Below are 26,926 nucleotides of genomic sequence, written 5' to 3'. Positions count from 1 at the left end.
CGACTCTCTCGCACACAGCGTGTGAGTGTATGTATGTGCGTGGGAGAGGGGGTGCGTCTGCGCTCTCGCCGCTTGCACTTTCCGTTGCCTACTTTCGTGCGTGTAAGAGGACGACCCGGAGTGTGAGCGTGAGCGAGTGCGAGTACGAGTGAGTGAGTGTGTGTGTGTGAGTGAGTGCGGGAGAGCAGAGATGAAATCGAAAGTCGAGTAACTTGTAGCTTTGGCAGGACAACTCTGTTATAGATACAGGAAACTTACTGCTCCGCGGCGTTGCCAGATCGCTGCAACCTCGTCGTTTACCATTCACCGTTAGCCTTTCAGCGGTCACCGTTCACCGTTCACCGTTAACCGTTCGCCATTCGCCGCATCGTAGCGTACGCAAGTAATGCTGTAAGGACGAAAGCTCTGCAGAAGGAGCGGGCCAGGAGGCGAACTCGCTGCTTCGCTTCGCACAAAAAAGTGATACACACGGAAAAATCGCTGGCATTCATTCACCGAATACCGAGGCGAGAAGCGCGACCGCCTGCGAGAAACGTGTCCAGAAAAGAGAGAAAGGACGAATGGCACAGGGCGCATAGCTGACCAGGACGAGGAACAATAATAACGTTAATAATAATAATAGTAGCCATCTATGTTAACTGCAGGTCGCCTAGACATTTGACTTTTTGTTTCTGTGCGTGCGTGTGTGGTTTCGGTTTCGGTGCAAGCGTGTGTCTGTGTGCGTACGAAACGGCGAAAGGATATAGGATACACGTATATACACGCGAGTGTGCGCGTGTGTGCGTGTGTGTGCTGGGGCCACGTGAAGGCGAAGGCGCGCAACAACAGGAGCGGTTGGGATACAGATAGAGATAGAGAAAGTGACAGTGACAGTGGCAGTGGCAGTGCTGGCGAAAAACCGAAAGTGAAAGCAGCAGCAGCAGCAGCAGCAGTAGGAGCAGCAAGGATTCGCAGCGAGCATTCAACGGGCGCGTATCCTTCAGCCGTAAACTGTTGAATATAGAATGACGCTGCTGACAAAAATCAATGTGAAGCCCAAGGAAGCAACAGCAGCAACCGTAACGCTAACAACAGCCAGGATCCCCAGTCTGCGCCGCTCCCCCAGGATAAGGATAACGCTTTAAGGCTTAGCATAAGCACAAATCAAGTGAGAGAGAGAAAGAGAGAGAGAGCAAGCGAAGAGCAGAGAAGCGGAAGTGCCCCATCAAGTGCAACAATCGCCGAATTCTCAGCAACTCAGCAACCTACAAGCCATCCACCCGCTGCTATCCTTTTGATTCGTAACTGTTGAGGGCTGAGATACAAAAGCGCAATGAAGCCGTCGGATTTGTTGTTGGTGCTGGAGAAGGTAAGCGATGAAAACCCAACAAAATAGCAAAAAAAAACAAAAGAGGGCCCAAAAACAAACAAACTTCGACCTCCTGTCCCCTCCACAGGCAACAGAACCAAAAAAAAAAAAAACACATCTGAAAAGTGTATTTTTATTTCTCCACTGAATCTGACACAGAGTTTTGGTCACTGCTAAAATTGGAGCCCCCTCATCCACCATCCATCCACTCACACACACCAAACACTGTGTGCGTGTGCTAATGGGGCTCCGTTGTAATGGTATGCTCCAAAAAGGTCATTATGATGCCGAACGCCGACGCACACACACACATACACACACGCACACGCATTGGGTGAAAGCGAAAGCGTGCGTATGTGTGTGTGTGTGTGTGTGTGGTACCGTGGACTTATGCAAATCCATTTGACAACGAAGAAGCTCGCCACACACACACACAAACACACAGGCAAACTGGCGAGCAAGTAATCGACGAACGAGCATAGACGAGGCAACAACTACACTTACACCGAGCTTCAATGCCAAAGCATAAAAAAAACAAAAAAAAAAAACAACATACACCCACAACATACACCACACACAGACACACACACAAACAGCAGTGCAAAGGGGATGGCGAAAGGGGGCGAAATTTTTGGCTCAGCGTTATCTTTATTGCCACTTCTGTTGCGCTGGCCCTTTACAGCCGCGTCTGTAATTGGAGCCCAACTCCTCTAGGCCAAATCCCCCAGCTCCACAGCTCCACAGTCACCCCAAACCGCACCACATTCCACCCACAAGTGGAGGATACTCAATCCCAAATCCGGGATCTCACACTCCAGTAGCATGTGTTTTGGCCAGAGCTGGAGCTTTGTTGTGACCATATCGCTCATACGCCGCGTGTGACTGGCTGCATGGCGGGCTTAGCCGTCCGAAAAGTATGCTACATAATGCTTAATATATATACACAGCGACAAATAATGGCACAGTGGCATTGGGAAATCTGTTCCAACATTTGATTAACTTTCATTCAAAAGATAATCTCGTTTATTATGTGAGCAATTTCAAAGTGACTGAAGTAGTATAATTTAACACCTTCTTAATTTAACCTTCTTTTGTGGGAGCTACAGCATATGTTTAGGATGTTTTCTTATTCTATAACTAATTTGACTTTGAACAAAAGTAGTGACTTGACTTGAACAAAAGTATTTTTAAAATTCGAACGTAAACTTTAAGAGTTTCCAGAAATGGATTTCTTTTAGTTTCGGGTCATGTGTGAAATAATTCCACATCAGTGTTCCCTTTGGAAGTACTTCATAGAGATCATCTTTTATATGTACATATGTATATATGTTGACCCAAAACATGAGTAATATTTCCGTCAGCGCAGAGGGTTCTCTCAGGGTACAAATGATTTCTATTTGCGGATGGCCTCTTCAGTCGACAAAGCCATCTGGAAAACAGGGCACGCAGGACTCCCCCGCGAGATTAACGCCCCCCGAAGGAGCAACCCCCTTCCTGGTGGGGTGACCTTTTTCTGCTGCTGTCATTGCAGTTGCTCATCCACTCATCCCCTGGCACTTGCAGCCATTAATATCGCCAATTAGGTGGAAACGAAGCAAAAAAGCGTCCTGGAAGAATGGTATCCTTGGTCACTAATATCCTTGCAGACAATTTATGCCTTTTGAGCTTATTCAGCGTGATTTGGTCTTGAATGAAATAACTAACTCACTGTGGTTTTAATCCTTGTCAATATCGTAGCACACTTTTAGACACCTTTTAAAGGGCTTTGTATTTTCGAGCAATTGTTGCGTGTTGTTCGATGCGAAAGGAGACTTTAGAAACTGCAGTGCAAAATTACAACGCCCTCGGCAAGGTTACAAGTATTTGGGGTAGCATGATACTCATTGGAATACAAAGGGTGGAGCATGGGTGGTTGTCCTTCGACTGCACCGCACATGTGGGCAATGGAGGCCACTGCATGGATGGTTACCCAGTGCGGAACCGAACCAAGGCGCCCACGCACCCATGTTGAATGCCACAGGAGATGGAGATGGAGATGTGGGTGGGGATGGGGATGGGGATGGCGATGGGGATAGCGATGGTGGCACTCGTGGAGGAGACGCATCTGCGGTCGACCGCCTGCCCGCTAAAATGCCATTTAGCTGGGAAACTGGGAAGCAAATAATGTCGGCCACTGCAGCTGACATCAAAGGCTCTTCCTGAAATGTATGCAACGAGGTCCTCTTTACGAGCCATTTCCTCAAATGGCAGCAAAAAACATGAATCCATGGTGGGAAGCGTGGCGAAGCAGTTGTGCTCTAGGCAATCCATTAATTGCTTGATTCCCACTTCAGTTGATGGCGGTTTTAATTAAACTGTCTGTGGGATGCAGAAAAAATATGCATTTGAAACTCATTCAATACACATGAATTAAATTATGATTGCGTGCCTATATCTATATTATTTTTATATTTAAACATATTTATTTATATATTTAAACATATTTATTTATATTTATTTAAACACATATTTATTATATAAACTTATCAGTCCGTTTTGTGACTTATTAAACAAGGCAAAAATGATACAATCTTGTATTGCCTCCAGTGGTTGGCAAATGAAAAACCTGAAGCTCATGAGTAAATGGGCATTCACTGTGTTGCAAAGTTGTGACCGCAGGAAAAGATATGTTCCAGATATGATATGTTCGCAATATGAATTCTTTTCCGAGCGTGCAAAAAGTGGTCACAGGACTTGTTGCAAATATCGATTGCCAGGACCGTGCCCGCAGCACTCCTGTCATTCATATTCCGCTGCTCATGGCCTGACATCCGTTATCAGTGCAGAGCACTCGCGCTTCTTGTGGGTGGTTGGGTGACTGGGAGGATGGGGGGCAGTGGTCCTTGATGGCACTCATCTTTCAATAGCAGCTGCTCGAACGTTGGTCCTCGAATTAATTGTGCTCTGCTCCGCTCCGATTGCAGGTCAAGTTCAGGGTGCCCCTGCCACCAGGAGTCAGCTCGACGACGCTCCTGCCCAAGCTCATCCGCACCAAGGACGTGAAGCAGCTGCAGGACGGCAACGCACAGCCACAGAAGCCCAAGCTAACGGTGAGTCAGTCGAAGGTCCCGCCCTTCGAGCGCCGACAAGCGCCCCAACTCCCCACAATACCCACCCATGTACCCATGTGCTCTGCCCACAGAAATGTCTCAACACGCTGGACCTGACCTCGCTGGGCATTGGATCCTGCTGCGGCACGGGCATGTACCTGGTGGCCGGCATGGTGGCCCAGAAGATAGCCGGACCCGGAGTGATTATTAGTTTTATTATAGCCGCCATAGCGAGTATTTTCTCAGGTGAGTTAGCTGATTGATTGGACTAATGCCGCAAAGATGATAACTGTAACCGCACTCCAAATGCAATTTACTTACTGACGCTCTGTCAGCTACTTAGTGCACCTATTTCTGCGCATCTCTCTGATCCAATGTATATCTTTATATCGATTCACTGATCCACAGGCGCCTGCTATGCGGAGTTTGGCGTTCGTGTGCCACACACATCCGGCTCGGCCTATATGTATTCATATGTGGCGGTTGGAGAATTCGTAGCTTTTATAATTGGTTGGAACATGATATTGGAATATCTAATAGGTGAGTGCTACCTCCGGAAAATCGCAAGTTCATGCTAACACTGTTTTAATTCCGAATTTCGACAGGAACAAGTGCCTGTGCCTGTGCGTTAAGTTCTAGTTTCGATTCCCTGACCGGCAATGCCATTGCGCGAACGATAAGCGAGTCCATCGGCACGATATTCGGTGAGTATTGAATGCTCCTAGATTCTGGCTCCTGGCTTCCTTGGTTCCTTGGTTCCAGCAATAATTGTTGCATCTCTTACACTCGCAGGCAAACCACCTGACTTTATTGCCTTTGGCATCACGCTGCTCATGACCTGCGTCCTGGCGATGGGTGCCAGCAAGTCGGTCATCTTCAACCACTCACTCAACGCCGTCAACCTGGCCACGTGGGTCTTCGTTATGGCCGCCGGGCTGTTCTACGTGGACACGAAGACGTGGTCCGAGCACCAGGGATTCCTGCCCTACGGCTGGAGTGGTGTTAGTACCTATTCTTCATTGCAACTTACTTTGAACTCATTGATAATCTGATACTTATGTAACCCCTTTTGACGCATTGATTTTGATGCATTGACTTACAGGTGTTTTCTGGTGCTGCAACCTGCTTCTACGCATTTATCGGCTTCGATATCATCGCGACAACCGGCGAGGAGGCACACAATCCGCAGAAGAGTATACCGAAGGCGATCGTTGGATCCCTGGTCGTCGTACTAATCGCCTACGTTAGCGTTAGTCTAGTCCTAACTTTAGTGGGTGAGTATCTTATCCCATCTTATGAGTATCCTTTTCCTCACTAAATCCGCAAACATAAGATATCTTTGTGCTAGTAATATTATAGCTTGATATTCGAATTACACTGATGTATCGCTTTACGATTCCCAGTTCCCTACGACCACATCAACACGGGAGCGGCGCTGGTCCAGATGTGGTCGTACGTGAGTGCCCCAAAGTGCCGGGCGGTGGTGGCCATCGGAGCCACCGCAGGACTCTCGGTGGCCATGTTTGGCTCCATGTTCCCCATGCCCCGTGTCATTTATGCGATGGCCCAGGACGGCTTGATCTTCAGGTGAGTGCTTAATCTCCGGCTAATTCTGGAACCTGAAATGCGAATCCTATTTCGAACAGGCAACTGTCGCAGCTGTGGCACCGCACCAATGTGCCCGGATTGGCGACCATTGGCAGCGGACTGGCCGCCGCCCTGGTGGCGCTCACTGTGCGCCTGGAGATTCTCGTCGAGATGATGTCCATTGGCACGTTGCTGGCGTACACGCTGGTGTCCACCTGTGTCCTGGTGCTGCGCTACCAGCCGCACAGCACATCACTGGTGGAGCTGCTTCCAGCCCAGCTGCGCACCCCGGTGGCGCCCGGAACCGCCAGCGATTCCCGCTCCCATGTCACGCCCGCCGAGGTGCTCGAGGTGCCTGGCAAGCTGACCATCAAGCGGGTAACGCGCGGCATGTCCGACTCGGACGACTCCTTCATCGATGACAGCCCTGAGGGTTTCCTGGGCGGGCGCGACGACCAGTTCCTCGTGTCCGATCGCTCCGAGAACAAGTTCTACGGCAGTGTACATGGCGCACCCACCGGACCCACTGGCCAGGCCACCGCCTTCGATGCCATGGGCCTGAACTTCGTCACCCGGAAGATCCACGATTATGCGTACTTGTGCCCCGGTTTTTTCCCCTGGATCAATCCCGGCCAGGCCACCGCCGAGAGTGGTATGTTTTCCTTGAAGTATCCTAGAATATAATTACTTAGTAGTGTTGGGTCAATTATGGTGTTTCTGGTTGACCCATCTTCGTTGGTTCCTGCTGAATATCAAAAAAAAAAAAAAAATCCAAGCAAACTAGAAAAACGGCGATTGAAATTGACTCTTTGCTTTTGCTTTTCCAATCCAATACGCACCACCGTATCCACCGATCCATCGAAATCGATCCACCAGGCATGTACGTCACCAAGCTAGTGGGCATCATGTTCGGTCTCATATTCTTCCTGGACCTGTTCGCGGCCATTGGCTGGTCCGGTGGCCTCGCCGCCTTCATTTATTTCATTTTGTTTATCGGCATATTTGTGATATTATTGATTATATCGAGGCAGCCGCAGAATAGGTAATTCAATCCACCTGCTCCCCAAGCAGCTCCAGCATTCCCGGCTAATTGATCTTCTTTTGCTCCATTCTCGCCCAGATATGCGCTGGCCTTCCTCACGCCCGGACTCCCGTTCATCCCGGCCATCGCCATCACCGTGAACATCTACCTGATATTCAAGCTGAGTATCCTAACGCTGGTCCGCTTCACCGTGTGGATGTCGCTGGGATTCGTCATGTACTTCTACTACGGCATCACGCACAGCAGCCTCGAGCAGACCAGCGACGACCTGGAGTTGCACGTCGACTACGTGAGTTCTCCGCCGATTGGGTTACCATGTCCCATCCTACTTTTATGCCGCCTCTCCATTTCAGAGCAAAAACGTCGAGGAGAAGGCCGTGTGGGATCAGCAATCGTACAACCAGACCCACGAACCTGTCTGGGCCAGCAAGGAGGTGAAGCATCCGTCGAGTAAGTCTCATTTCTTTATTCTCCTTCATTGCAATTAATTTTAAGCCATGAATCACATAGAGCCACATACTCTCCATTTTTAAAAATTGACTAAAATATCGATCTTTCGAATGCGTTTCTGCAACGCATTATTTTAAACAAATGCCCTTGAACAACATGGCGTATGAGTAATTGTTCTAAAAAGTAATCCGTTCTGTAGAACGAAAACGACATTTTAAGAAATCAGTCTTTCCCACTTGGTATGAGCTATCCCTGAACCCCATCTTTAAGAAATAATAAACCTATTACTGGCTAATATAACATAACTTGTCCAGCAGAGCAACGCTATAACTACGGAAAGACCACGTCATCTTCGTCGTCGGCCCAGGGCAGTGCGCCGGAGAAGCCAGGTGGCAGGAGCACTGCGGGCTCAAACCGACCTGTTCCACCACCTCCGATCGCCGGCCAGGCGAAGGGATCGGGATCGGGATCGGGCAGCGGTCCTCCAATGGAACGCCAGTACACTGGCCAGTTCAGCATGTTCGTGGACGAGGGCCAGTTCCCCACGTGGGATGACTAAGCAGAGAACTCCAGTTGCAGTCGCAGTCGCAGCCCCTGTCCCTGTCCCAGTTACCATTCTATTTCCATTTCCCAAAAAAAAAACAGATTCCCGCTAACTCCCGAGTGATGCTCCATCAACGAAAGACAACCCACTCAAATTGGCTACGATCTCAAAGGCAGTCAGTTCGCTGGATCCGGACCAGTGTCTGGATACGGCCAGCCGGATGCAGCTCACTCACTTGTAAATACGATTAGAAATGTTAAGTTTAACCATATGGCGAGGTATGTTGTTTTCGGTATGCCGATGCATACCGTATACAAGGCACGAAGCCTGGACGGTGGAGTCATTGTTCACAGCACTCCGCTGGACCCACAGCGAGGTCATCGTTATACACATATACCATATACAATACATAATATACACGCATATATATATTGATATATATATATATATATTGATTATACAAGCAAATATATATTTACATATATAGCGATGGGTTATTAGTTCAGCAAGAGTTAAAGTGCAAAAGTTGCCGAATTCAAATTACCCAAACCTTGATACCAAACCGACCGATTAGCGATAGACGATAAGCAAAGCCACGGACAACAGATTAAAGATAACAGATAATAGATAACTGATAACCAATAACCGATAACAGATAACCAATGAACGATTGTGCTCAACTCCGATTGGCTGGCGTTTTGGGTGACGTTGGTCAATCGGTTTTCAGCACAGGCATCAGGAAGGCAGACACAATACTACTACTTGGGCGTGTGTCTGATCCAGTTCAGATACAGATACATCCCATCCGGCAGTGAGGTGGTCGCGGCGTCGGGGTGCTACCATGCACAACTGTACATTTTAGGCACCATCACCCCCACACTCGCAACCGCACTCACCCACACGCTCCAATGCCAGAGATAAACTTGGAACCCTGGGCTTGTGGAAGGATCGCCGAGCAGGTCAGAGGTTAACGTTCGTAACCCCAAATGATATTGGGCCTCTGACCCAAGACGATCTTTGCACAATGTCGGGATTTGCTCAGTCACACAGACGGATAGACTCTAACACGCGACACCTGACGATCTTGAACCCTAACCTTATGTACCTATGATTCGATATTGTTGTTTACATATTTATGCTATGCATTTTATACGGCGCCTGGGCGCGAGGTTTTACACTACAGTACGCTCTGCCTACGGCCGTCCCGTCTTACACACTCTTTCGGAATGTTATTTGTTTTTTATTCTAAAGCTCGCGCTAAACTAAAACTCATTTTTAAGCGGCATTTCGCATTCGTTGTAATACAATTTATTTTACTAATGGAATACAAAGCAAAAAATTATACAAATATGCATATATATTTATAAAAATTACCATATAGACAAATACCAAAGAATACCAAATATTTATTGAACTATTCAAACTTAAACCAAAGGATAAAACCAAAGCAAGCATAACTACAAATATGTATAAACACAATGATACTTAAACCAAAAGCAAATATGATAATGAAAACATTTATGTACAAGAATACTTTTTTCCACTTTATATACTATGTACAAGCAAACCATGCATAACTATTTTTAGCTAAATTACAAGTACATATATGGCAAGTTAAAGCAAAATCAACCTTTTTAATAATAATAATACTTATGATAATTTATTCCTTTTGTACTTCACGACTTTGTACAGGAAAGAATCCGCGAAAGAATAGCGAATATCAAAGATTGCAACAAGAACTCAATAACCTAGGGCTAGCCCTCGATCTTTCGATCTAGCCCCGCGACAGAGATGAACACTATTTATATACAGAACAAACGTACCGTCTAAGACATTCGATACTTGATACCTAATTTTGACCTATATATGTATTTTGTTTGAGTCCTTTCATTTCCGTTTAATCTGTTAAATTTCGAGTGCCAAATCAATGCACCATGCACTTCTTGAATCAGTAGACCGAAACCAAACCAAAAGTTCCATGTTCCACTCACTCAATATTAGGGTTTTCGAAGAGGAGCTTTCCGGACCAACTACTTAAGATATAGTGCCACCCAACGGTCCTGCACCACGTAAAATGTATTTATGCTTTTGTTCACCAGGACTCCCTCGATTCGCTTAAAAACTCCAGAACCGAACACGATTTGTACATACACAACTTATACATACTAAAAATGTATATTTTTATGAACAAGACACAACCAAAATGCAACTAAGGGAAACGAAACTCAGATACAAATGAAACAACTAATGAATAACATATCCTACCACACAGCTTAAAGTTGAGATACAAAAAATAACGGTGCTCAGCGAGCCCACATTCATCCGATAGTTTTGATACCCGATCATCGATCGCCGATTGCGACAGTTCCCTAACAAGTTTAGCTTTCGTTACCATTTTGGGTCAAACTTTATTTATTTTCTTACACGTTGTCTAATGCGGCGAAAAGGGATCCCAACTGTCCGCTGAGTGTGCGCTCCGAGAAGTTACCATCCGTACTTCTACATGTCGGTCACCCACATAAATAGGAAATACCAATAACAAATGACAAATGTTACAGTACAGGCAATCCAGTAACTGCGGGCTGAAGCAGCTCGCTCTTCCACCTTTTGTTTCTTTCGGTACCACCAAATTAAGATAAATGTTATGGGAATATGATAGTTTTAATAGATTTTCTACAGTTCCAATTTAAAGCGAATAACAACCAAGTCAACATAACGTGCAATATATACATATATCGATAAGTGTGAAGGGGAAACCAGAAGCTTCCGTTAACAAGAGTATGCATTTTACTACCACGTATAGTTTCCGTACTTTTCTAATCCCTCAAATGGAGGACAAACCCCACTCCAAGGTCTATGCTCACTCAAATCAGAAAAAAATCAGAAAAGATAGGCAAGGGACGAAAACCTAATCGCACCAACAAACACGCATAGACACGCACACAAGAGGAACCGGAAAACAATAAGAACAGCAATAAAAAGACCGTAATCGATGAGAATTGTAATTCCGAGGACGAAGCAGACCGTTTACTTAGGAACCAAGCCTAATTATGAAAAAACGAGATCGGAAATAATCCGCATTTCATTGTTTTTTTTTGATTCGAAATGGCTTTGGACGATTGTTTTCTTATTGATTGATTTTCCAGCTGAATATACCGGACCTAAGTTTCTGTTTATTTCATAAGACTGAATTACTGGAATATGATTTATTTAAACGTGTATATAATTAAGGTGTAATAGCAAACTTTACAACTTTTACTAATGAAACATCAAAATTTTTAAAGTTATTCCGAACTTATTTATTAAAAAAAAAAAAAAAAATAGATGAAAGTGAAGAAAAGAATAGAGGACACAAGTGATGAGAAAGTCGTGAGCGAATGAAGTTAATATGCAACTATTAATATACAACATATATGGGGAAATCCCTATATGAAAATGATATATATATATATATATATATTTCAATGGATCGATAAAAAAAAAACAGCAAACCAAAGTGAAATGAAAATGATGTTAAAATATAAGAAAACAAAACATTTTTTAATTCAATACTACTCTTGATTTGTTTTATGTGTTAATAACTTATTAAATGATATTTCTTGAGAATATTAAAAAATAAAATTGTTAGGATATTCAATTCATTCACTTTTAATGGGGGATCATGAAGAAATTCAGTTCTGGCTTTCTGGGTTCCGTTAGGTCCGTTACTTTTAAGTTGTAATATAGTCATCTCGCTCTAATTCAGTAAGTTGCTCTCTTGTGAGAGCGTTAACTTACTTTCATTGAGATATCAATTGCGTGTTTTTTCAGATAAGAAGTCTTGTAGGGTAACGGCGAAAAGATCTTTTAGGATATGCTAAACTGAACAAAGCCACAAATTTCCAGAAAATGTGTTAAGTCACCTACTTATTTAAAAATATTTCGATAACACTGCGCAACAACAACATACTAAAAAGCCGATAAAATCACAAACCAATTAATCGATTATTTTAAATACTAGACAGCAAAAATACCAGCGCTCCGAACAAGTCACTCCCCGGCAAACGGTCGCACTATTTGCAGAGAGAAGAGAAAAGCTAACAAATTTTTGTGCCCGAAAATTAACTATTTAAAAGGTAATTAAAAGTGAGATTCGTCGACAGGGGTCTTCCTAAGTGGGCATACCCACAGTCCAGCTGAAGGCTTATTTTCCGCTGACCAGTTCTGAGTCATCCCGCAAATCGGGCCCCTTTTGAGACGTGTTCAAGCTGCGATAGGGGCGAATGTGTTGGTATTCGGGTGATTCCGCCCCCAAAAGGGGGTGTGGTGGGGGGACTGCAATCAATAATCGCATTTTTTATGCCGGAAACTGTTCATTCCCCTCTTTTAAACTCAATATTAATCAAAATTCGAATCCCAGTACGCAGCTAGGAGCAGCAGCCACGATGACTGATTCCAAGTACTTCACCACCACCAAGAAGGGCGAGATCTTCGAGCTGAAGTCGGAGCTGAACAATGACAAGAAGGAGAAAAAGAAGGAGGCGGTGAAGAAGGTGATCGCCAGCATGACCGTGGGCAAAGACGTGTCTGCCCTCTTCCCGGACGTGGTCAACTGCATGCAGACGGACAACCTGGAGCTGAAGAAGCTGGTCTACCTCTATCTGATGAACTACGCCAAATCGCAGCCGGACATGGCCATCATGGCGGTGAACACGTTCGTGAAGGATTGCGAGGACTCCAATCCGCTGATCCGGGCGCTTGCTGTGCGCACCATGGGCTGCATCCGGGTGGACAAGATCACCGAGTACCTGTGCGAGCCACTGCGCAAGTGTCTGAAGGACGAGGATCCGTATGTGCGCAAGACGGCCGCCGTGTGCGTGGCCAAGCTGTACGACATTTCGGCCACAATGGTGGAGGACCAAGGCTTCCTGGATCAGCTTAAGGATCTGCTTTCCGACTCGAATCCTATGGTGGTGGCCAATGCGGTGGCCGCTCTCAGCGAGATTAACGAGGCCAGTCAGTCCGGCCAGCCGCTCGTGGAGATGAACTCGGTCACCATTAACAAGCTGCTGACCGCGCTCAACGAGTGCACCGAATGGGGTCAGGTCTTTATCCTGGACTCGCTGGCCAACTACAGCCCAAAGGATGAGCGTGAGGCGCAGTCCATCTGCGAGCGAATCACTCCGCGATTGGCCCACGCGAATGCCGCCGTTGTGCTGAGCGCCGTCAAAGTACTAATGAAGCTGCTCGAGATGCTGTCCAGCGACAGCGATTTCTGCGCCACTCTTACCAAGAAGCTGGCTCCTCCATTGGTCACGCTGCTCTCCTCAGAGCCGGAGGTGCAATATGTGGCCCTGCGCAACATCAATCTGATTGTCCAGAAGCGTCCAGACATTCTCAAGCACGAAATGAAGGTGTTCTTCGTGAAATATAATGATCCTATCTACGTGAAACTAGAGAAGCTGGACATCATGATCCGCCTGGCTAACCAGAGCAACATCGCCCAGGTGCTTAGCGAGTTGAAGGAGTATGCCACGGAGGTGGATGTGGACTTTGTGCGCAAGGCAGTCCGCGCCATCGGACGATGCGCTATCAAGGTGGAGCCCTCTGCCGAGCGTTGCGTCTCCACGCTGCTCGACCTTATCCAGACCAAGGTCAATTACGTGGTGCAGGAAGCCATCGTGGTCATCAAAGACATCTTCCGCAAGTATCCCAACAAGTACGAGAGCATTATCAGCACGCTGTGCGAGAACCTGGATACTCTGGACGAGCCAGAGGCACGCGCATCGATGGTTTGGATCATTGGCGAGTACGCAGAGCGCATTGACAACGCTGACGAGCTGCTTGACAGCTTCCTTGAAGGATTCCAGGTGAGTTTTTCTTCGGTTTTGCCAACTTTATTAGGTGTTTGAACTGCTATTCCATTTCGTCAGGATGAAAATGCACAGGTGCAGTTACAGCTGCTGACGGCCGTGGTTAAATTGTTCCTCAAGCGCCCGTCAGACACCCAAGAGTTGGTGCAGCACGTACTATCATTGGCTACCCAGGACTCAGACAACCCCGACCTGCGTGACCGTGGCTTCATCTACTGGCGTCTCCTATCCACAGACCCGGCCGCCGCCAAGGAGGTGGTGCTGGCTGACAAGCCACTTATCTCAGAGGAGACAGACCTTTTGGAGCCGACGTTGCTAGATGAGCTCATCTGCCACATTAGCTCGCTGGCCAGCGTGTATCATAAGCCTCCTACCGCTTTCGTAGAGGGTCGCGGAGCCGGTGTGCGCAAGTCGCTGCCCAACCGAGCCGCTGGATCTGGAGCTGGGGCAGAGCAAGCAGAAAGCGGAGCCGGTTCAGAGGCAATGGTCATTCCCAACCAGGAGTCGCTTATTGGAGATCTGCTCTCCATGGATATCAACGCACCCGCCATGCCATCTGCTCCGGCAGCAACCAGCAATGTGGACCTACTGGGCGGTGGCCTTGATATACTCCTCGGTGGCCCATCGGCAGAGGCGGCTCCCGGCGGTGCCACCAGCCTGCTAGGCGACATTTTCGGCCTGGGCGGAGCAACGCTATCGGTGGGCGTACAGATTCCCAAGGTCACATGGCTGCCAGCGGAAAAGGGCAAGGGACTGGAAATACAAGGAACGTTTTCACGCCGCAACGGCGAGGTGTTCATGGACATGACTCTGACCAACAAAGCCATGCAGCCGATGACTAACTTCGCCATCCAACTAAACAAGAACAGCTTCGGCCTGGTGCCCGCGTCGCCCATGCAGGCTGCTCCGCTACCACCCAACCAGTCGATCGAGGTCAGCATGGCGTTGGGCACCAACGGACCCATTCAGCGCATGGAGCCACTCAACAATTTGCAAGTGGCCGTGAAGAACAACATTGACATATTCTACTTCGCGTGCCTGGTGCACGGCAACGTGCTGTTCGCCGAAGACGGGCAGCTGGACAAGCGCGTGTTCCTCAACACCTGGAAGGAGATCCCCGCCGCCAACGAACTGCAGTACAGCCTGAGCGGTGTCATTGGCACCACTGACGGCATCGCCTCCAAGATGACCACCAACAACATCTTCACCATCGCAAAGCGTAACGTCGAGGGCCAGGACATGCTCTACCAGTCACTCAAGCTGACCAACAACATTTGGGTGCTGCTGGAGCTGAAACTGCAGCCGGGCAACCCGGAAGCCACTCTCAGCCTCAAATCGCGCTCCGTGGAGGTGGCTAACATCATTTTCGCTGCCTACGAGGCCATCATCCGCTCCCCATAAGCGTTCAATGGCGCACACCGGATGGCGGACGAGGAGCACAAAGCAATTGGAGCGATCGATTTGCGGGTGTTGAAGATTAGCTCAACAATAAATTGTAATTTACGTATTATTATTATATTGTGTATTGGCCGAATCGCCACCTACATATATTATTTATGCATATGCACACATATAAACCACTCGGGTTTGTCGAGAGATCTGTTAATTGTTAATCGGAGCTGCTTGTCCTCAGTGTACTAACGTGTAATGGCAACGTTGCGTAACCGCATTCCAAAACTCTGTAACCCCATATGCACGGCATCTATGTATATGTCGTGTCCTAGTAAAATGTGTAACACTAAATAATTGAGACATTGTTTTCCTGACGGCCATTTGCATTAAGCAGTTTCTGTTCGTTTTCAATGCCCATTTCTACAAGTACTAACTACGCAAATTATAATCGTAGTATTATAATAAATCTGTGTATTATAATGTTTCATCATTTCCCGCGCAGTTCAACTTTGCCTCAAAGTGTGGCCACGCCCACTTGAGTCCTCGTTAGTGGAGTATTTTGTAGAAGCCACCTTTGGGAAGATAGAGATGTTCAACCTAAGTGTGGGAATTTATTCAGACACCCAAAGCTGTTGCAGCTACCGAGGAGTCAAACCCTATCCCAATGATGGAAGAGTGAAAGCTTTGCTTCCTTATTCAGAGGCACACTTATGTTGCAAGTAATGGATAAATCCATTCCCAGCTTCTTTGGAAGGCTTGCAGCAATTGGTCTCAACTGAAGAATCCACTTTGTGGCTATATGGCTCATCAAGGCAGCAATGCACAAATGAAGGGTATTAACGGAATGTGGTATACCTGGTCAGGGATGCGCAGGCTGGATGGCAGGTGACGTCGAGCTTCGGCTCCTGAGCTTTTGAAGCTTTCGTGCGAGTCCTTCGGGGGTTGTTTGGGTGCCGTTGCGGCCCACGAGAGCGCAAGAGAGGACAGGCGCCTCATCGCCATCGAGGACGTGGACGTGTTGCCATCCCTGTCGTGGCCGCAGGACAGATTGACTGTTTGCCTGCTCCACTGTTTTCCTGTTGTACCACAAGCTATTCTGGCTTGGCCCCGATTGTAACGAATCCGGATCCCACGTCGCAGTGCGAAAATGTGTACAAATACTGCAATGTGCCCGCAGTAAATTGGCCACAGGATCGGGTAATTTCGCTGCAAAAGGACATCCCAGGTGCTACGCCCTATTTCGCAGTCGGTCGGGCAGGTGTAGTTGTAGGTGTACAGGCATAGGTGTAACCATGCCCCCAACGTTGCGGAAATGCGGAGCCCTCTTGTGCCAGTGAAGAGCAAGCAACCAGAAACAACGCCACAAAAAGGATAATCCTTCCAGCCTGCTTGAAAGAAGAACACGAACAAGAGCAACAAAGGCAACAAGGACAAGACCAAGACCAAGACCAAGAGCAAGAACATCGAGAACACCAACCAGATCGCAGTTGCGTAGAGAAGGGTCCGCCAAAAATTAGTCCGCCGGAATGAGGGTGGCGGCGGACATGGTCTACGACTACGGCAGCGAGGACTCCATGAGCACCACCCACCTGGACTGGCCCTTTCTCATCAAGGTTCGTATCTGCAGCCCCCGCCCTTCCCCCATCTCCCATCGCCCATCGACCATCGACCCCTTCCCCAAAACCCTCGACATATTTGCACGCTTTTTAGGTTAAGTCGAGACAATATGCAAAGTGTCGAGTATAATGTGTATAAGTGGGGTTTGTGTGTCAACAGCTTTGTCACTCCGAGGACGAGAATCTATGTACATGTGCATGTAGCTTCATGTGCGTCCCTGTCAGGCTCCCGCAGGCTTTATTCCACCTTGTAATCGAATCTGGACGGGGGAAAACCTCCTCCTCCAGCTGTAAACAAAGTGTAGTCCTTTTAAATATACACATCCATGTGTACATCCTTTCGCATTCACCACCATTGTGTCCTTATTATTATACTAAAGGTATATTCCTTATTTCCCATATTTTTACTCCCTCTTAACTATGATGATATGGATATTTGATATAGGAATACTATACCTACTTTATGGATATTTGATATGGGAATACTATAACTACTCTTTTCACAAAGTTACATTGGGTTTTTAAAGAGGGTTCCTTTTGCTTTGTGAGAAGCACTTTAAGGATTGCAAATCCTATGTGAGATAAATTTCTATGTGAGATATGTGGCTAGCCTGCCAGCATTTAGTGCGGTGGCTAAGTGGCTGTAAATTGGCCAATTTAGAGCCACCTAAAGTGGGTTAAAGTGAGTCACTTCTCTGGCCAGTGACCAGAAGTGAGCTGAGTAGTGCTAGGCGAGTGGCGTCAGCGCGCGGCCCTTGATAAGTGTGTCGTGTCCTTGGTCGCATTACGTTGACACGCCCCCCCAGATAACCAGTGACCTCCTCCCGCAGGGCATCCTGGAGGGTCAGACATGCACGCCCACTGCGCCGGAGCCGCTGGCCGCCATCCTGTGGGCCATCTTCGCCGTGTTCGGCATCGTGTACGCGCTGCTCGGCTACCGATGCCTGCGCGCCGTGGGCTTTCTCAGTGGACTGCTGGTGGGCGCCAACGGCATCTTCATCCTGCAGGACTTTCAGATCACGTTTCTGGGCAAGCCGGCGGACTCGGCGCTGGCCATCGTGGCGGGACTGCTGGGCGCGGTGCTCGGCTCCACATATCCGGTGGCCTCTGTCCTAATTAGCGCCTTCGCCGGCGCCCTGCTCTCCGGCGCCGCCATGGCCGTCTGTGTGGCCACCTTTCCGGACAACGAGTTCGGGGTAAGTAGCGCTTTCAGTTGAGTTTGCATCAAATGTGTATATCGAATCGCCTCTCCCGCAGTACCGCGAGATCTATGTGGCCGTGGTGGGTGGAGCCGTCATCTGCTCCGTGCTGACCTTGTGCTGTGTGAAGTACGTGACCATTCTTACGTCCAGCATTGTGGGCACGGCCATGATCCTCAGCGCCATCGATTTCTTCATGCACGGCCTGGAGACCATCAATTGGGTGAGTGTCACTCCAGTCTACTCCTAGTTGATCTTTGATGATACTAATATGTTCTCTACAGATAATCGGCATGCGGCCGCATCCCTCGCCGCCACCTTGCTACGGTGGCCTCCTGATCGCCGCCTGGCCGGTGACCATCGTCCTCAGCATCATGGTGCAGTGCTTCATCACCGCCTGGCGCGTGGATCACCGCAAGCGGGTGTACATGCGGCACCACAACCAGCCCGGCCACGCCCACGGCGGCCACCTGCCGCACAGCCAGCAGCAGGCGGGACCCAACCACGCCCTCGCCCCCGTTCGGCGATCCCAGTCCCGCACCCGGGAGACGCGCGAGGAGGCCAGGCAGCGCAAGTTCCGGTATCTGTACCAGGTGCGCACGGCCCGTGGTGACATCATTTCGCAGGTGAGTGGATCGCTGCAGACTTGCTCATTTCTAAGTACAAACAATTGGGGGAAAGGTGTTCAAAAGTATACAACCTGATGGGTGGTCATCCAATGAGTAGGCATTGATCCTGTGGCAATCTCTCGTTTCAGAACTTCGTGTCCGCACTGCAGAAGCGCATCCAGCTGAGCGGCACGGAGACGCCGTCCGAGAGATCGATCAAGAGCAGCTCGAACGAGCGGAACACGTTCCGGAGCGACCGCACGCACTTCACCACCATCCACGATCCGGACTCGGAGCTGTGCGACAAGATCGAGATCGTCCGTGACATTGGATAACAAACAAGCAATAGCTACATGTAACTATACCCGTAGGGGGGCTACGGGCTGCGGTACTTGGATGGACACGGAAATGGCCATGGTCGGGGGACATAGCTGGATAGTTGGACGGGAGCGGGAGCGAGGACTCTAGGGAGTCGCGCGGCGGAGGACTCACACAAGTACGGTTGCATGTAGACTTTGTAGATGAGGCACCAAGTGCCGGACACACCACACACGGAAACGGAAATTGATGCACAGCGTGGAGGAGCATTGGAAGCTTTAAATATCAGAGGATATACGGATCAGGAGCTGGTTTCGCATGGGAGCCCTGGAGCCTAAGAGCCTAGGAGCCTTGGAGCCTTGGACTCACCAGAGATCAGCGGGACGAGATGGCCTAGACTAAGATTAATTGCATCGTGCACAGCTAGAGTATAAGATGATGGACAGTACGGAGCTGGCAGGAAGCTTATGTTCTCTTCACTTAATCAAATGTTACTACAGATAGAAATAGCTACTACTCGTCCGTATGGGGATAGCGATGGATACGTGATGAATGATGATCATTGATCAATGATTATGGTGGATCATGGGCACCGCGAATTCCTGCAACTACACTATACCCAACCAACCAAGTACTAGTAGCTTCACCCACTTCGTATATAGCCAGGCAATTGCAATTACTAATCGGCTCATATCTGTGTTATAACTATACGATTATAATGGGATGCAGCCAGCTGCAGGGCGTTGGCGTTTTGTTCCATTTCAACTATCTAGCAACATATGTATACCTAAGCATTACGTTGTAAACTCCGTACACTCGATCGCACACGGCAGTTTACCAGTTACCAATTACCAGTTACCAGGCAGTTTCCCAGAGGCTCAAGGCAGGCAAAAATACAATACAATACAATACAATACCTATTAAGTACAATAAGAACGGGATGGGGTGGGGGCAGAATGGGAAATGTGCCAGGACCTGTGCTCGGTTTGGTACGACTGTCCATTCGAGTTATGAAGCTGTACAGTTGGAGCCATAGCCATCTAGATGTAGACTAGACCTAGCGTAAGCCACTTAGCCAGTTAGCCAGATGAGCCAAAGCTAAGCCACTCACTTAATTGTCGATACCAGTAACTCACAATCGCTGCAAGGAGCGCACTTGGATGGGCGCGACCAGGTCAGAATCAAGCGATCCGTGCGATCAGCCGTCTTAGCATTATCCTTAAGATTAGCGTTCGAAATATATATCTATATATATTATATATATACTAACTATAAGACATTAGATCCATGCAAACAGCGGTACAAACTTGAGAAATTCACGCTATAAAATGCTAGCCAAGACATATGTACCATTTTAAGTGATATACAGCATTTTAAACTGTCTGGTTATGGGGCTTAATCATCGGGGTATTAGCGAGAAATCGCGTAAATTCGTGAATCCTGCTTTAGGACGTCTTGCGGTCTTCCAACTGTTTTTTCCAATGATTTCCAATCAGTTTGTAATTCATTTCAAAGTACGTAAATAGTTTTCATACCGCAATACGGGTTAAGCCCATTAACTGGACAACTACAAGATAATTAGATAAAGTACGTTTAGGGGAAGAACAGGGAGAGTTCTCCAAGCCTCGAAGGATTGGACATTGCCAGGCAGGAACTTCCATATCAAATCGGTTGGTTAGCACATCGCAAGCACCTACACATACAACTCAAGTTTCCTGTTAAGTTGATTAGCAATTAGTTTCTAGGAATTGCTGCCGTCCGCAATTGTTGATTTATTATTATCAAAAAAAAAAACACTAAAGACGATACTAATATTTGCGAATTTTGTTCTCTAACTCAAGTGGTTATACTGCATGTTGTGTTTCCTATTAGTTGCTCACTCTATCCTCCCGTGATTTGAATGTTCAACAGCAATGTCTAATCGAAGGATAAAACCATCTGATGTATTGTGCATTTAATTTTGGCAAATTGTAGACGTTTTGTAAGCAAGGGGCTCGACACACTCAATCCAGTTTAATGAACAAAGGATAATAACTGCAAACTAAAGTAGCGAAAATCATAAAAGAGTTGCACATATGTATACACTAATGAAATCCAATTAAAAACTAATATAACAAAAAGGCCAAAAGCGATTTAAATCATAATCAGAAAGAATCCGCAAGTTTTACGAATGTATTCAAGTTTTGAGACGGGCTGCCAAAAAGAAATCGAAAACATCTTGTAACGAGCAAAGAGAAAAGTAATATTAAATAAACGATGCAGGCCACACATGCGTTTTTCTTCTAGTTACAATTGAGTCGAAAATCTAGACTTAATGATGTACATTTTAGAGTTTGTTGTGGGACCAAATGACGAAACACTGGCGTCTTCGTGTCTAATAGTTTATTAATAATAACACATCGGAATACAGTGGCGTGGATCTGCGGCGTGCATCGCATGCCAATTCGGCCAGCAACGGCAGGATCAAGAAGAAACAAACAATCGGTTCAGAATTCAAATAATTGAACATTTGTGTATTTGTTGTATTTGCCGATGATGGTCTGCATTCATCGCTGATGAATTGAGCACAAACACGAACTACGCTCTGTTGCAATTGCTGGATTCTGGTTGCCACGCTCCACTACGTCCTCCGTCCGCCCATCGATCGTGTCCTGTGTGTTTGGGTACTAGTTTGCTGGTGCATCTTAGATGCGGCCGGGGAATGTGCCGCTCTCGCGCTGGTCGTCCCACTTCTCCACCCAGGCGTTGGGGCACATCGACTTGTAGACCTTCTGGAAGTAGTTGCAGGGCGCGAAGTCCTCGCCGCGCTTCTTCTGGCAGCGGTGGAAGTCGATGTACGACTGGTAGCAGTAGCGGGTCACGTTCTGGTTAGGGAACCGTGGGTCGAAGGGGGCGGTCTCCAGCTTGTAGGCGGACATGTTGCTGCTGTCTGACGATTTGTCGCTGCTTTTGTTTTTGGACATGAAAAATTGCATATAGACTTTAGTTGGGAAAGGAAAATAAAAACAAAACGAAACGAAACGGAACGAAACGACAGGAAAGGAAACCGAAGGAAGGGCATAAATCATCGATCGAAGGGCAACCAAATCGTAAACCAAGGCGGCAACCGGGACAGTGTCACGTTGTCCAAATGAAAATGAAAGAGATGAACGCAATGGGGTGACGGGATGGGGGATGGGAGGTACACAACCGAATGGGAACCGAAATTAAACGTAAATACAATTTCAGTGCATAAACGGGGAGGAAGAGATAGATATATAAATCACAAAGGTTAGTTTTTCAGTTTGCGGTTGCTTAATGAGCGTTATATATCATATTATATAGAGAGATACACTCGTATGGTTCTGCTAAACTTATCGCTTACTATCTAGACTATGATTATCGTATTATGTGTATGTCGAGGCTGTGGCTAGTCCCTCGATTCGTGTGAAAAAAATACAAATTACACTGCTCGCGCTTGCAGCTCGAAAGCCCTCCACTATAACTATAAGCTACGCATCTGTGCTCGCTTGTTTTCGTGTACAGATCTTTCAAAAAGGCTGGGGGGATCTCAATTTGTGTCTCGGGAGTGCGGAACAGGGGTATTGGTCGAATCGAAATCGAATCTGCGGCTGGGGAGTACACGTTGTTCGCTCTATCTGCGTTCAAGTTCATGTTTCTATGAAAAGCGGGACTGTTCAGGCGACTACTTGACCAGCGGCCGCTTGCCGTTGTCTGTATCGCAGGCGTTGCTCTTGTACTTGTTGACCTCGGCGAGGTACAACGACCAGAAGTCTTTGGGGTCCACGTCGCTCTCATTGGGCGTCTTCACCTTGGCCACAACGCCAGTCTTTAGGACCTTTCCGCCGCGACGTCGTCCCACGATGGGTGGAGGCGGTGCCAGCTTGCCGGCCGCCGCGGCGGCAATGTACGGTGCCGCAGCACTGCTGGCAGCTCCCACTGCAATGGCTGGCAGCGAAGGCACTGCGGTGACTTCCGGCGAAACCATTTGCTGCTGCAGGAGCTCTTCCACCGCTGGCTGGACCAACTGGCTGCTCGCGTGCTGCTTCTGGCCCTCCTGCATCTTCTTAAACAGCTCCATGAACGAGCCGTCGTTGGCAAAGACAGGATGCGAAGGTGGCTCCGGCTTTGGCGGCGGGTACACTTTGCCCTCCCTGGCTAGTGCTTCGCGCAGCTTTTGCTCCATCTCGCGGTGGATGCGCTCCTTGTCAAAGGGCTCGTCGGTGTCCAGGTTGTAGTAGGCGCCCACCGCGGAGGCGGCACTGCTCTTGCCAGCCAACTGGACTTGATCTGTGGCGGCGGCAGCTGCAGAGGCTGCTTTCTGTACGGCGCTTAGCTCCGATTTACTAGATGACGATGAATGGTGGCCTCTTCGACTGTTGCTGGATCCAGGGCCAGAAGAGGACGGAGATTCCGAGCGGCGGTAGTGGTTGGAGCGCCTTGAGTGGTCCCTCTCTCGATCACGTTCGCGGTCCCTAGAGCGATCTCTAGAGCGATCTTTGGAGCGATCCCTGGAACGATCTCTGGAGCGATCCCTGGAGCGATCCCTGGAGTCGCGATCTCTATGGTAACGGGATGACTGCCGATCCGGGCGACGGCGACGCTGGCCAGAGCGTTCGGCGGAGCGGCTGCGACTGCGGGAACGCGAACGACTGCGACTGTAGCGACTACGCTCTCGTCTGGAGGATCCGGAACCGGAGCCACGCTCGTAGTAGCCGCGATGATGGCCGCGTCCGGCGCGCCGCTGATGGCCGTCCTCCTGATCCTGCTGATAGTAGGGCAGGCGGGCCGCCGACATGTCGGGTGTGGATGTAGTGATGATCTGCAAATCGAAACTGTGCCGCGTTAAATCGAGCAGTTGACAGAGGCGCGTTTACGAAATACCTATACACAATATCTGTATACTTTGTAATCAGTTAGCTTTTTGTTCTTTTTTTGGATCTGCGGTTCGGTTCGATTCTGTTCCGTTCTTTTCGGTTTGGCGCTCGTCAGAATCGTGAATGGAGAATCAAGAATCAAGAATCGATAATCGAGAATCTAGCATTATTTTCTTGAGCTGTCTTGACTTGGCTGGCGCTGGCTCCTTAACCGGACCGGGATCAGAATCAGGGTGTCTTGGGTGACATTGGGTACGGATTCGGGAGCCGGAACTCCAACCAAGTGGACGGGCGACAAGTAATGCTCGCGGAACAGGCTCTGTTCACTGCGCAGACGCGACTCTTATGCAATTTGGATACTTAGACATTGACTTGGTATTTGACTGGTATTTGTACTTTTGCCTGTAATTGTACTTGGATTTGGATGCATTGATTTGATTTGGACTCGATTTGATTTGATTTTGATTTGATTGGATTGGTACTTGGCTGGCAGATTTCTGTTTGATAAAATGAGAAATGGTAATTTACTTGTTTGCGATGTCCGCTGCGGTGGAAGTGGAAGGTGATGATGCTCCAACGTTGCGGCTATGTTACGTTATCATCCGTGAATGTTGTTCTTGCTGCTTGCCGTTGCTGTTGTTGTTTTGGATTTGGATGCGAATGCGGAGGAGTCCTTCCGTTTGTCGGGCTACGTGCGAATCAGTGCGATTCAGCTTGTTTGCCTGTTTTTTGTGGCGATTTGTGCTTAACTCTTGACTGATTGCGACTCTGAAACGTATCGGATTTTCGGATTCGCCTGCATGGAAAAATGACTTGAACGCATGAATACAAAACGTTACTCGAACCAGGACGCGCTGTGCAAGGGGTTTGATTTGATTTGACATGAGTTGTCTTTCTGGCTACCAAATAGTGGCTACAATTAAGGGACTGTTTCTGTTCGCTTTTCGTTGCACCCCCTCTGTAACGAGCGGTGACTTATGTAACCCTGGGGATCCATACCCCCATTCAGATACCGATCCATTTGGGGACCAACTTACGGATGAGGATGCAGACCTTGCCCGCCCCCCTCACAACTCACCCCGCCAGAAATGACTACCCCGAGTGCACCAGCGAGTTATGTAACTTGTACTTTTTTCTTTCTTCTTTTCCTGCTGCCCGAGGAATTCGCCAGCGGAAGTGTGTTAGTGCGCTAGTGTATGTGTGTGTGCGAGTGTTGCGAGTTGGAGTGGCGAAGTGGCGCAGTGGCGCCTCGCGGCCAAGTTAATTATTGCTTTGGATGGCATCGACGGGTGCCTTGGCTTACGGTCTGGTGTACTTGATAAGGTGCCAAACGAAAAACATACCTTTGTTGTTACGAGAGTACGACGAAAAATTTTCAACTGCCGAGAATCTCACGAGCCTGGCGATAGGAATAGCGATGGGCTGGAACGAAACTATCGAGAGTTGTCATAATGACAGCTAGAGCCGGGCTGCCAGATCGCTCAGGCCAGTGTTGGGCAGCGTTCGATTCGGAGTGGAGTCGCGAGTCCGAAACTGTGACACGCGCAGGCAAATGGAAAACACAAGTCGCCTCCTCCGCCGTTGATGATGGGAAGCAATCCTCCCGAGCACGGGACCAAGCCAAGATCCACCAGACACCACAGACAACAGAACCACCGAGTGGTGCGCAAGCAGCCGCCGCGTCCCGCAGTCAGCGACCGCCACAACATCTACATCACCAGCAAGACAGACTTTAAGGCAAGTAGAACTTACTCTGATGGCTCGCCCAAGTTCTAAGCAATCGAGTCCGTCTCCTTCACAGGCCCAGCAGCGCCGTTGCGAAGAGCTGCTCAACTCCGGCGCCCGCGAGATCTTTCTGCATTGCATGGGATTCTCCGTCACCCGCGGCCTTAATCTCGCCTTGCGCCTCGTTCAGAATTCTGAGGGCGCCCTCAGTTACGCGATCAACACCTCCACCATTCAGCTGGTGGACGAACTGCACCCGCTGTGCGATGCCGAGGACGTAACCTTCCGCCAGCGCAACAACTCGGCCCTGCATATCAAGATCTTCAATCGCAGTCTCTTCGACATCGTTGTGCCGCAACCGTCGCAGTCCCAGACGCAAGCCCAATCCCTGGGCCAGTTCCGAGGCAAGGCGAAGGCCAGGCAGTAGCATGTTCAAGCTCTCGGAGCTGGTGCGCTGGCTGGGGCTCACCGAGTTCGAGATCCTGGTCAACCTGTGCGGCCTGCTGGTGTTCACCATCACGCTGGCCGTTAAGCTCCATCTGCAGGCCAGGGCCGGACCCGGCGGCATCCTTCCGGAGCCCATGGGCGACTGGTTCACCGTCTTCAGCCCCCTGTTCTTCATCGACATATGCAACGCGTACTTCTGCGTCATCGTAGGCATCCGCATGTACCTGGACTCCAACAACAAGCGCAAAGCCCTGCACCGCTTCATGTGGAGCACGTATTTCCTGGTGCTCATCGCCATCTTCAAGTACCTGCTCTGTCTGAAGCTCTCCAGCAAGACGGGCCTCGAGTACTCGGAGGTCTTCTCGCCGATCTTCGTCCTACTGCAGCTCGTGGCGGTGCGTGCCTGCCAGTTGCCCAACTCCATCTAAACCATAGATGTAGTATAGCCCTAGTTCCATATGATACATACAAATATTCTGATCTGATACGCTGGTGGAAGCCGTTTAATCATTGGGAGTTGCATGGATTAGTATTTATCTGTATACGCAATGTGGTACAATAATATTTAAGCCGTACGAACTTTATGTTTCTGATATAGCATATCCAATATATAAATATTGTGTCTGATCCGATTTCGTATGAAAGACATGTTTTTGTGCCTTTTAATCAATGGCTAATAATCTAAACTATCATTTCATAAAAATTTCAAACAATTTACTTTGATGAAAAAATTCAAAAAACAATTTATCAAGCTGTTTTGAATTTATTTCAAGCTGTTGTTATTGTCAAAAAGAACTTTTTTGTAAATTATAAATAACATTTTAAGCTTATC

General features: G+C 48.2%; 7 protein-coding genes across 12 annotated transcripts; 5 read left to right on the top strand and 2 right to left on the bottom strand.

Annotated features, from left to right (window-relative positions):
• Nucleotides 1-327: 327 nt before the first annotated feature.
• Nucleotides 328-11,697, top strand: LOC6525140 (high affinity cationic amino acid transporter 1). Of its 2 annotated transcripts, none has more exons than XM_015190631.3 (13): nt 328-1,348; nt 4,312-4,437; nt 4,530-4,683; nt 4,846-4,977; nt 5,043-5,141; nt 5,230-5,438; nt 5,540-5,711; nt 5,841-6,024; nt 6,084-6,676; nt 6,901-7,066; nt 7,145-7,355; nt 7,420-7,516; nt 7,831-11,697. In XM_015190631.3, exons 1-13 carry the CDS (start codon nt 1,313-1,315, stop codon nt 8,073-8,075), a joined length of 2,424 nt encoding a protein of 807 aa, XP_015046117.1. In that variant the 5' UTR covers nt 328-1,312; the 3' UTR covers nt 8,076-11,697. The 2 variants fall into 2 exon arrangements, with proteins under 2 accessions (XP_015046117.1, XP_002100978.1); XM_002100942.4 differs by having other exon boundaries at nt 332-1,348; nt 7,834-11,697.
• Nucleotides 11,698-12,047: 350 nt separating this feature from the next.
• LOC6525139 (AP-1 complex subunit beta-1) lies at nt 12,048-15,658 on the top strand. The gene is made up of 3 exons (XM_002100941.3): nt 12,048-12,175; nt 12,460-13,909; nt 13,973-15,658. Exons 2-3 carry the CDS (start codon nt 12,485-12,487, stop codon nt 15,311-15,313), a joined length of 2,766 nt encoding a protein of 921 aa, XP_002100977.1. The 5' UTR covers nt 12,048-12,175; nt 12,460-12,484; the 3' UTR covers nt 15,314-15,658.
• A 681-nt stretch (nt 15,659-16,339) lies between these two features.
• LOC120322033 (transmembrane protein 198) lies at nt 16,340-21,311 on the top strand. Its single transcript, XM_039376801.2, has 5 exons — nt 16,340-16,917; nt 17,751-18,116; nt 18,178-18,342; nt 18,404-18,745; nt 18,877-21,311. Exons 1-5 carry the CDS (start codon nt 16,831-16,833, stop codon nt 19,060-19,062), a joined length of 1,146 nt encoding a protein of 381 aa, XP_039232735.1. The 5' UTR covers nt 16,340-16,830; the 3' UTR covers nt 19,063-21,311.
• Nucleotides 21,312-21,412: 101 nt separating this feature from the next.
• On the bottom strand, nt 21,413-25,397 carry LOC6525137 (cytochrome c oxidase subunit 6B1). 3 transcript variants are annotated; one of them, XM_002100939.3, is made up of 2 exons: nt 25,266-25,397; nt 21,413-21,991 (listed from the first exon to the last, which is right to left on the bottom strand). In XM_002100939.3, exon 2 carries the CDS (start codon nt 21,961-21,963, stop codon nt 21,730-21,732), a length of 234 nt encoding a protein of 77 aa, XP_002100975.1. In that variant the 5' UTR covers nt 21,964-21,991; nt 25,266-25,397; the 3' UTR covers nt 21,413-21,729. The 3 variants fall into 3 exon arrangements, with proteins under 3 accessions (XP_002100975.1, XP_015046114.1, XP_039232758.1); XM_015190628.2 differs by having other exon boundaries at nt 21,413-21,988; XM_039376824.1 differs by having other exon boundaries at nt 21,413-22,025; nt 25,266-25,394.
• LOC6525136 (pre-mRNA-splicing factor 38B) lies at nt 22,321-24,589 on the bottom strand. 3 transcript variants are annotated; one of them, XM_015190629.3, is made up of 2 exons: nt 24,451-24,589; nt 22,321-23,867 (listed from the first exon to the last, which is right to left on the bottom strand). In XM_015190629.3, exon 2 carries the CDS (start codon nt 23,841-23,843, stop codon nt 22,731-22,733), a length of 1,113 nt encoding a protein of 370 aa, XP_015046115.2. In that variant the 5' UTR covers nt 23,844-23,867; nt 24,451-24,589; the 3' UTR covers nt 22,321-22,730. The 3 variants fall into 3 exon arrangements, with proteins under 3 accessions (XP_015046115.2, XP_015046116.2, XP_002100974.2); XM_015190630.3 differs by having other exon boundaries at nt 22,321-23,880; nt 24,451-24,587; XM_002100938.4 differs by lacking the exon at nt 24,451-24,589 and adding an exon at nt 23,930-24,444.
• Nucleotides 25,398-25,406: 9 nt separating the features above from the next.
• Nucleotides 25,407-26,074, top strand: LOC26535668 (ribonuclease P protein subunit p20). Its single transcript, XM_015190627.3, has 2 exons — nt 25,407-25,659; nt 25,724-26,074. Exons 1-2 carry the CDS (start codon nt 25,507-25,509, stop codon nt 26,072-26,074), a joined length of 504 nt encoding a protein of 167 aa, XP_015046113.1. The 5' UTR covers nt 25,407-25,506.
• Nucleotide 26,075: 1 nt separating this feature from the next.
• LOC6525135 (transmembrane protein 203) lies at nt 26,076-26,760 on the top strand. The gene has a single exon (XM_039376820.2). The coding sequence runs from the start codon at nt 26,076-26,078 to the stop codon at nt 26,520-26,522; it is 447 nt and encodes a 148-aa protein (XP_039232754.1). The 3' UTR covers nt 26,523-26,760.
• Nucleotides 26,761-26,926: the final 166 nt, after the last annotated feature.

Source organism: Drosophila yakuba, chromosome X (genome assembly GCF_016746365.2).
Source record: "Drosophila yakuba strain Tai18E2 chromosome X, Prin_Dyak_Tai18E2_2.1, whole genome shotgun sequence".
NCBI classification, from domain to species: domain Eukaryota; kingdom Metazoa; phylum Arthropoda; class Insecta; order Diptera; family Drosophilidae; genus Drosophila; species Drosophila yakuba.
The sequence above is the reverse complement of the archived record's forward strand: the minus strand, read 5'-3'. Positions and strand labels throughout refer to the sequence as shown.

Excerpts from the sequence above, each read along its gene's own strand:
- LOC6525136 (XM_015190629.3), bottom strand. The coding sequence starts at position 23,843 with ATGTCGGCGGCCCGCCTGCCCTACTATCAGCAGGATCAGGAGGACGGC.
- LOC6525137 (XM_039376824.1), bottom strand. The coding sequence starts at position 22,020 with ATGCAATTTTTCATGTCCAAAAACAAAAGCAGCGACAAATCGTCAGAC.
- LOC6525139 (XM_002100941.3), top strand. The coding sequence starts at position 12,485 with ATGACTGATTCCAAGTACTTCACCACCACCAAGAAGGGCGAGATCTTC. Across the intron at positions 13,910-13,972 it reads GCTTCCTTGAAGGATTCCAG|GATGAAAATGCACAGGTGCA; the intron begins GTGAGTTTTTCT and ends CCATTTCGTCAG.
- LOC6525135 (XM_039376820.2), top strand. The coding sequence starts at position 26,076 with ATGTTCAAGCTCTCGGAGCTGGTGCGCTGGCTGGGGCTCACCGAGTTC.
- LOC26535668 (XM_015190627.3), top strand. The coding sequence starts at position 25,507 with ATGATGGGAAGCAATCCTCCCGAGCACGGGACCAAGCCAAGATCCACC. Across the intron at positions 25,660-25,723 it reads CCAGCAAGACAGACTTTAAG|GCCCAGCAGCGCCGTTGCGA; the intron begins GCAAGTAGAACT and ends TCTCCTTCACAG.
- LOC120322033 (XM_039376801.2), top strand. The coding sequence starts at position 16,831 with ATGAGGGTGGCGGCGGACATGGTCTACGACTACGGCAGCGAGGACTCC. Across the intron at positions 16,918-17,750 it reads ACTGGCCCTTTCTCATCAAG|GGCATCCTGGAGGGTCAGAC; the intron begins GTTCGTATCTGC and ends CTCCTCCCGCAG. Across the intron at positions 18,343-18,403 it reads GCCTGGAGACCATCAATTGG|ATAATCGGCATGCGGCCGCA; the intron begins GTGAGTGTCACT and ends TGTTCTCTACAG.
- LOC6525140 (XM_015190631.3), top strand. The coding sequence starts at position 1,313 with ATGAAGCCGTCGGATTTGTTGTTGGTGCTGGAGAAG. Across the intron at positions 4,438-4,529 it reads CACAGAAGCCCAAGCTAACG|AAATGTCTCAACACGCTGGA; the intron begins GTGAGTCAGTCG and ends CTCTGCCCACAG. Across the intron at positions 5,712-5,840 it reads TCTAGTCCTAACTTTAGTGG|TTCCCTACGACCACATCAAC; the intron begins GTGAGTATCTTA and ends TACGATTCCCAG.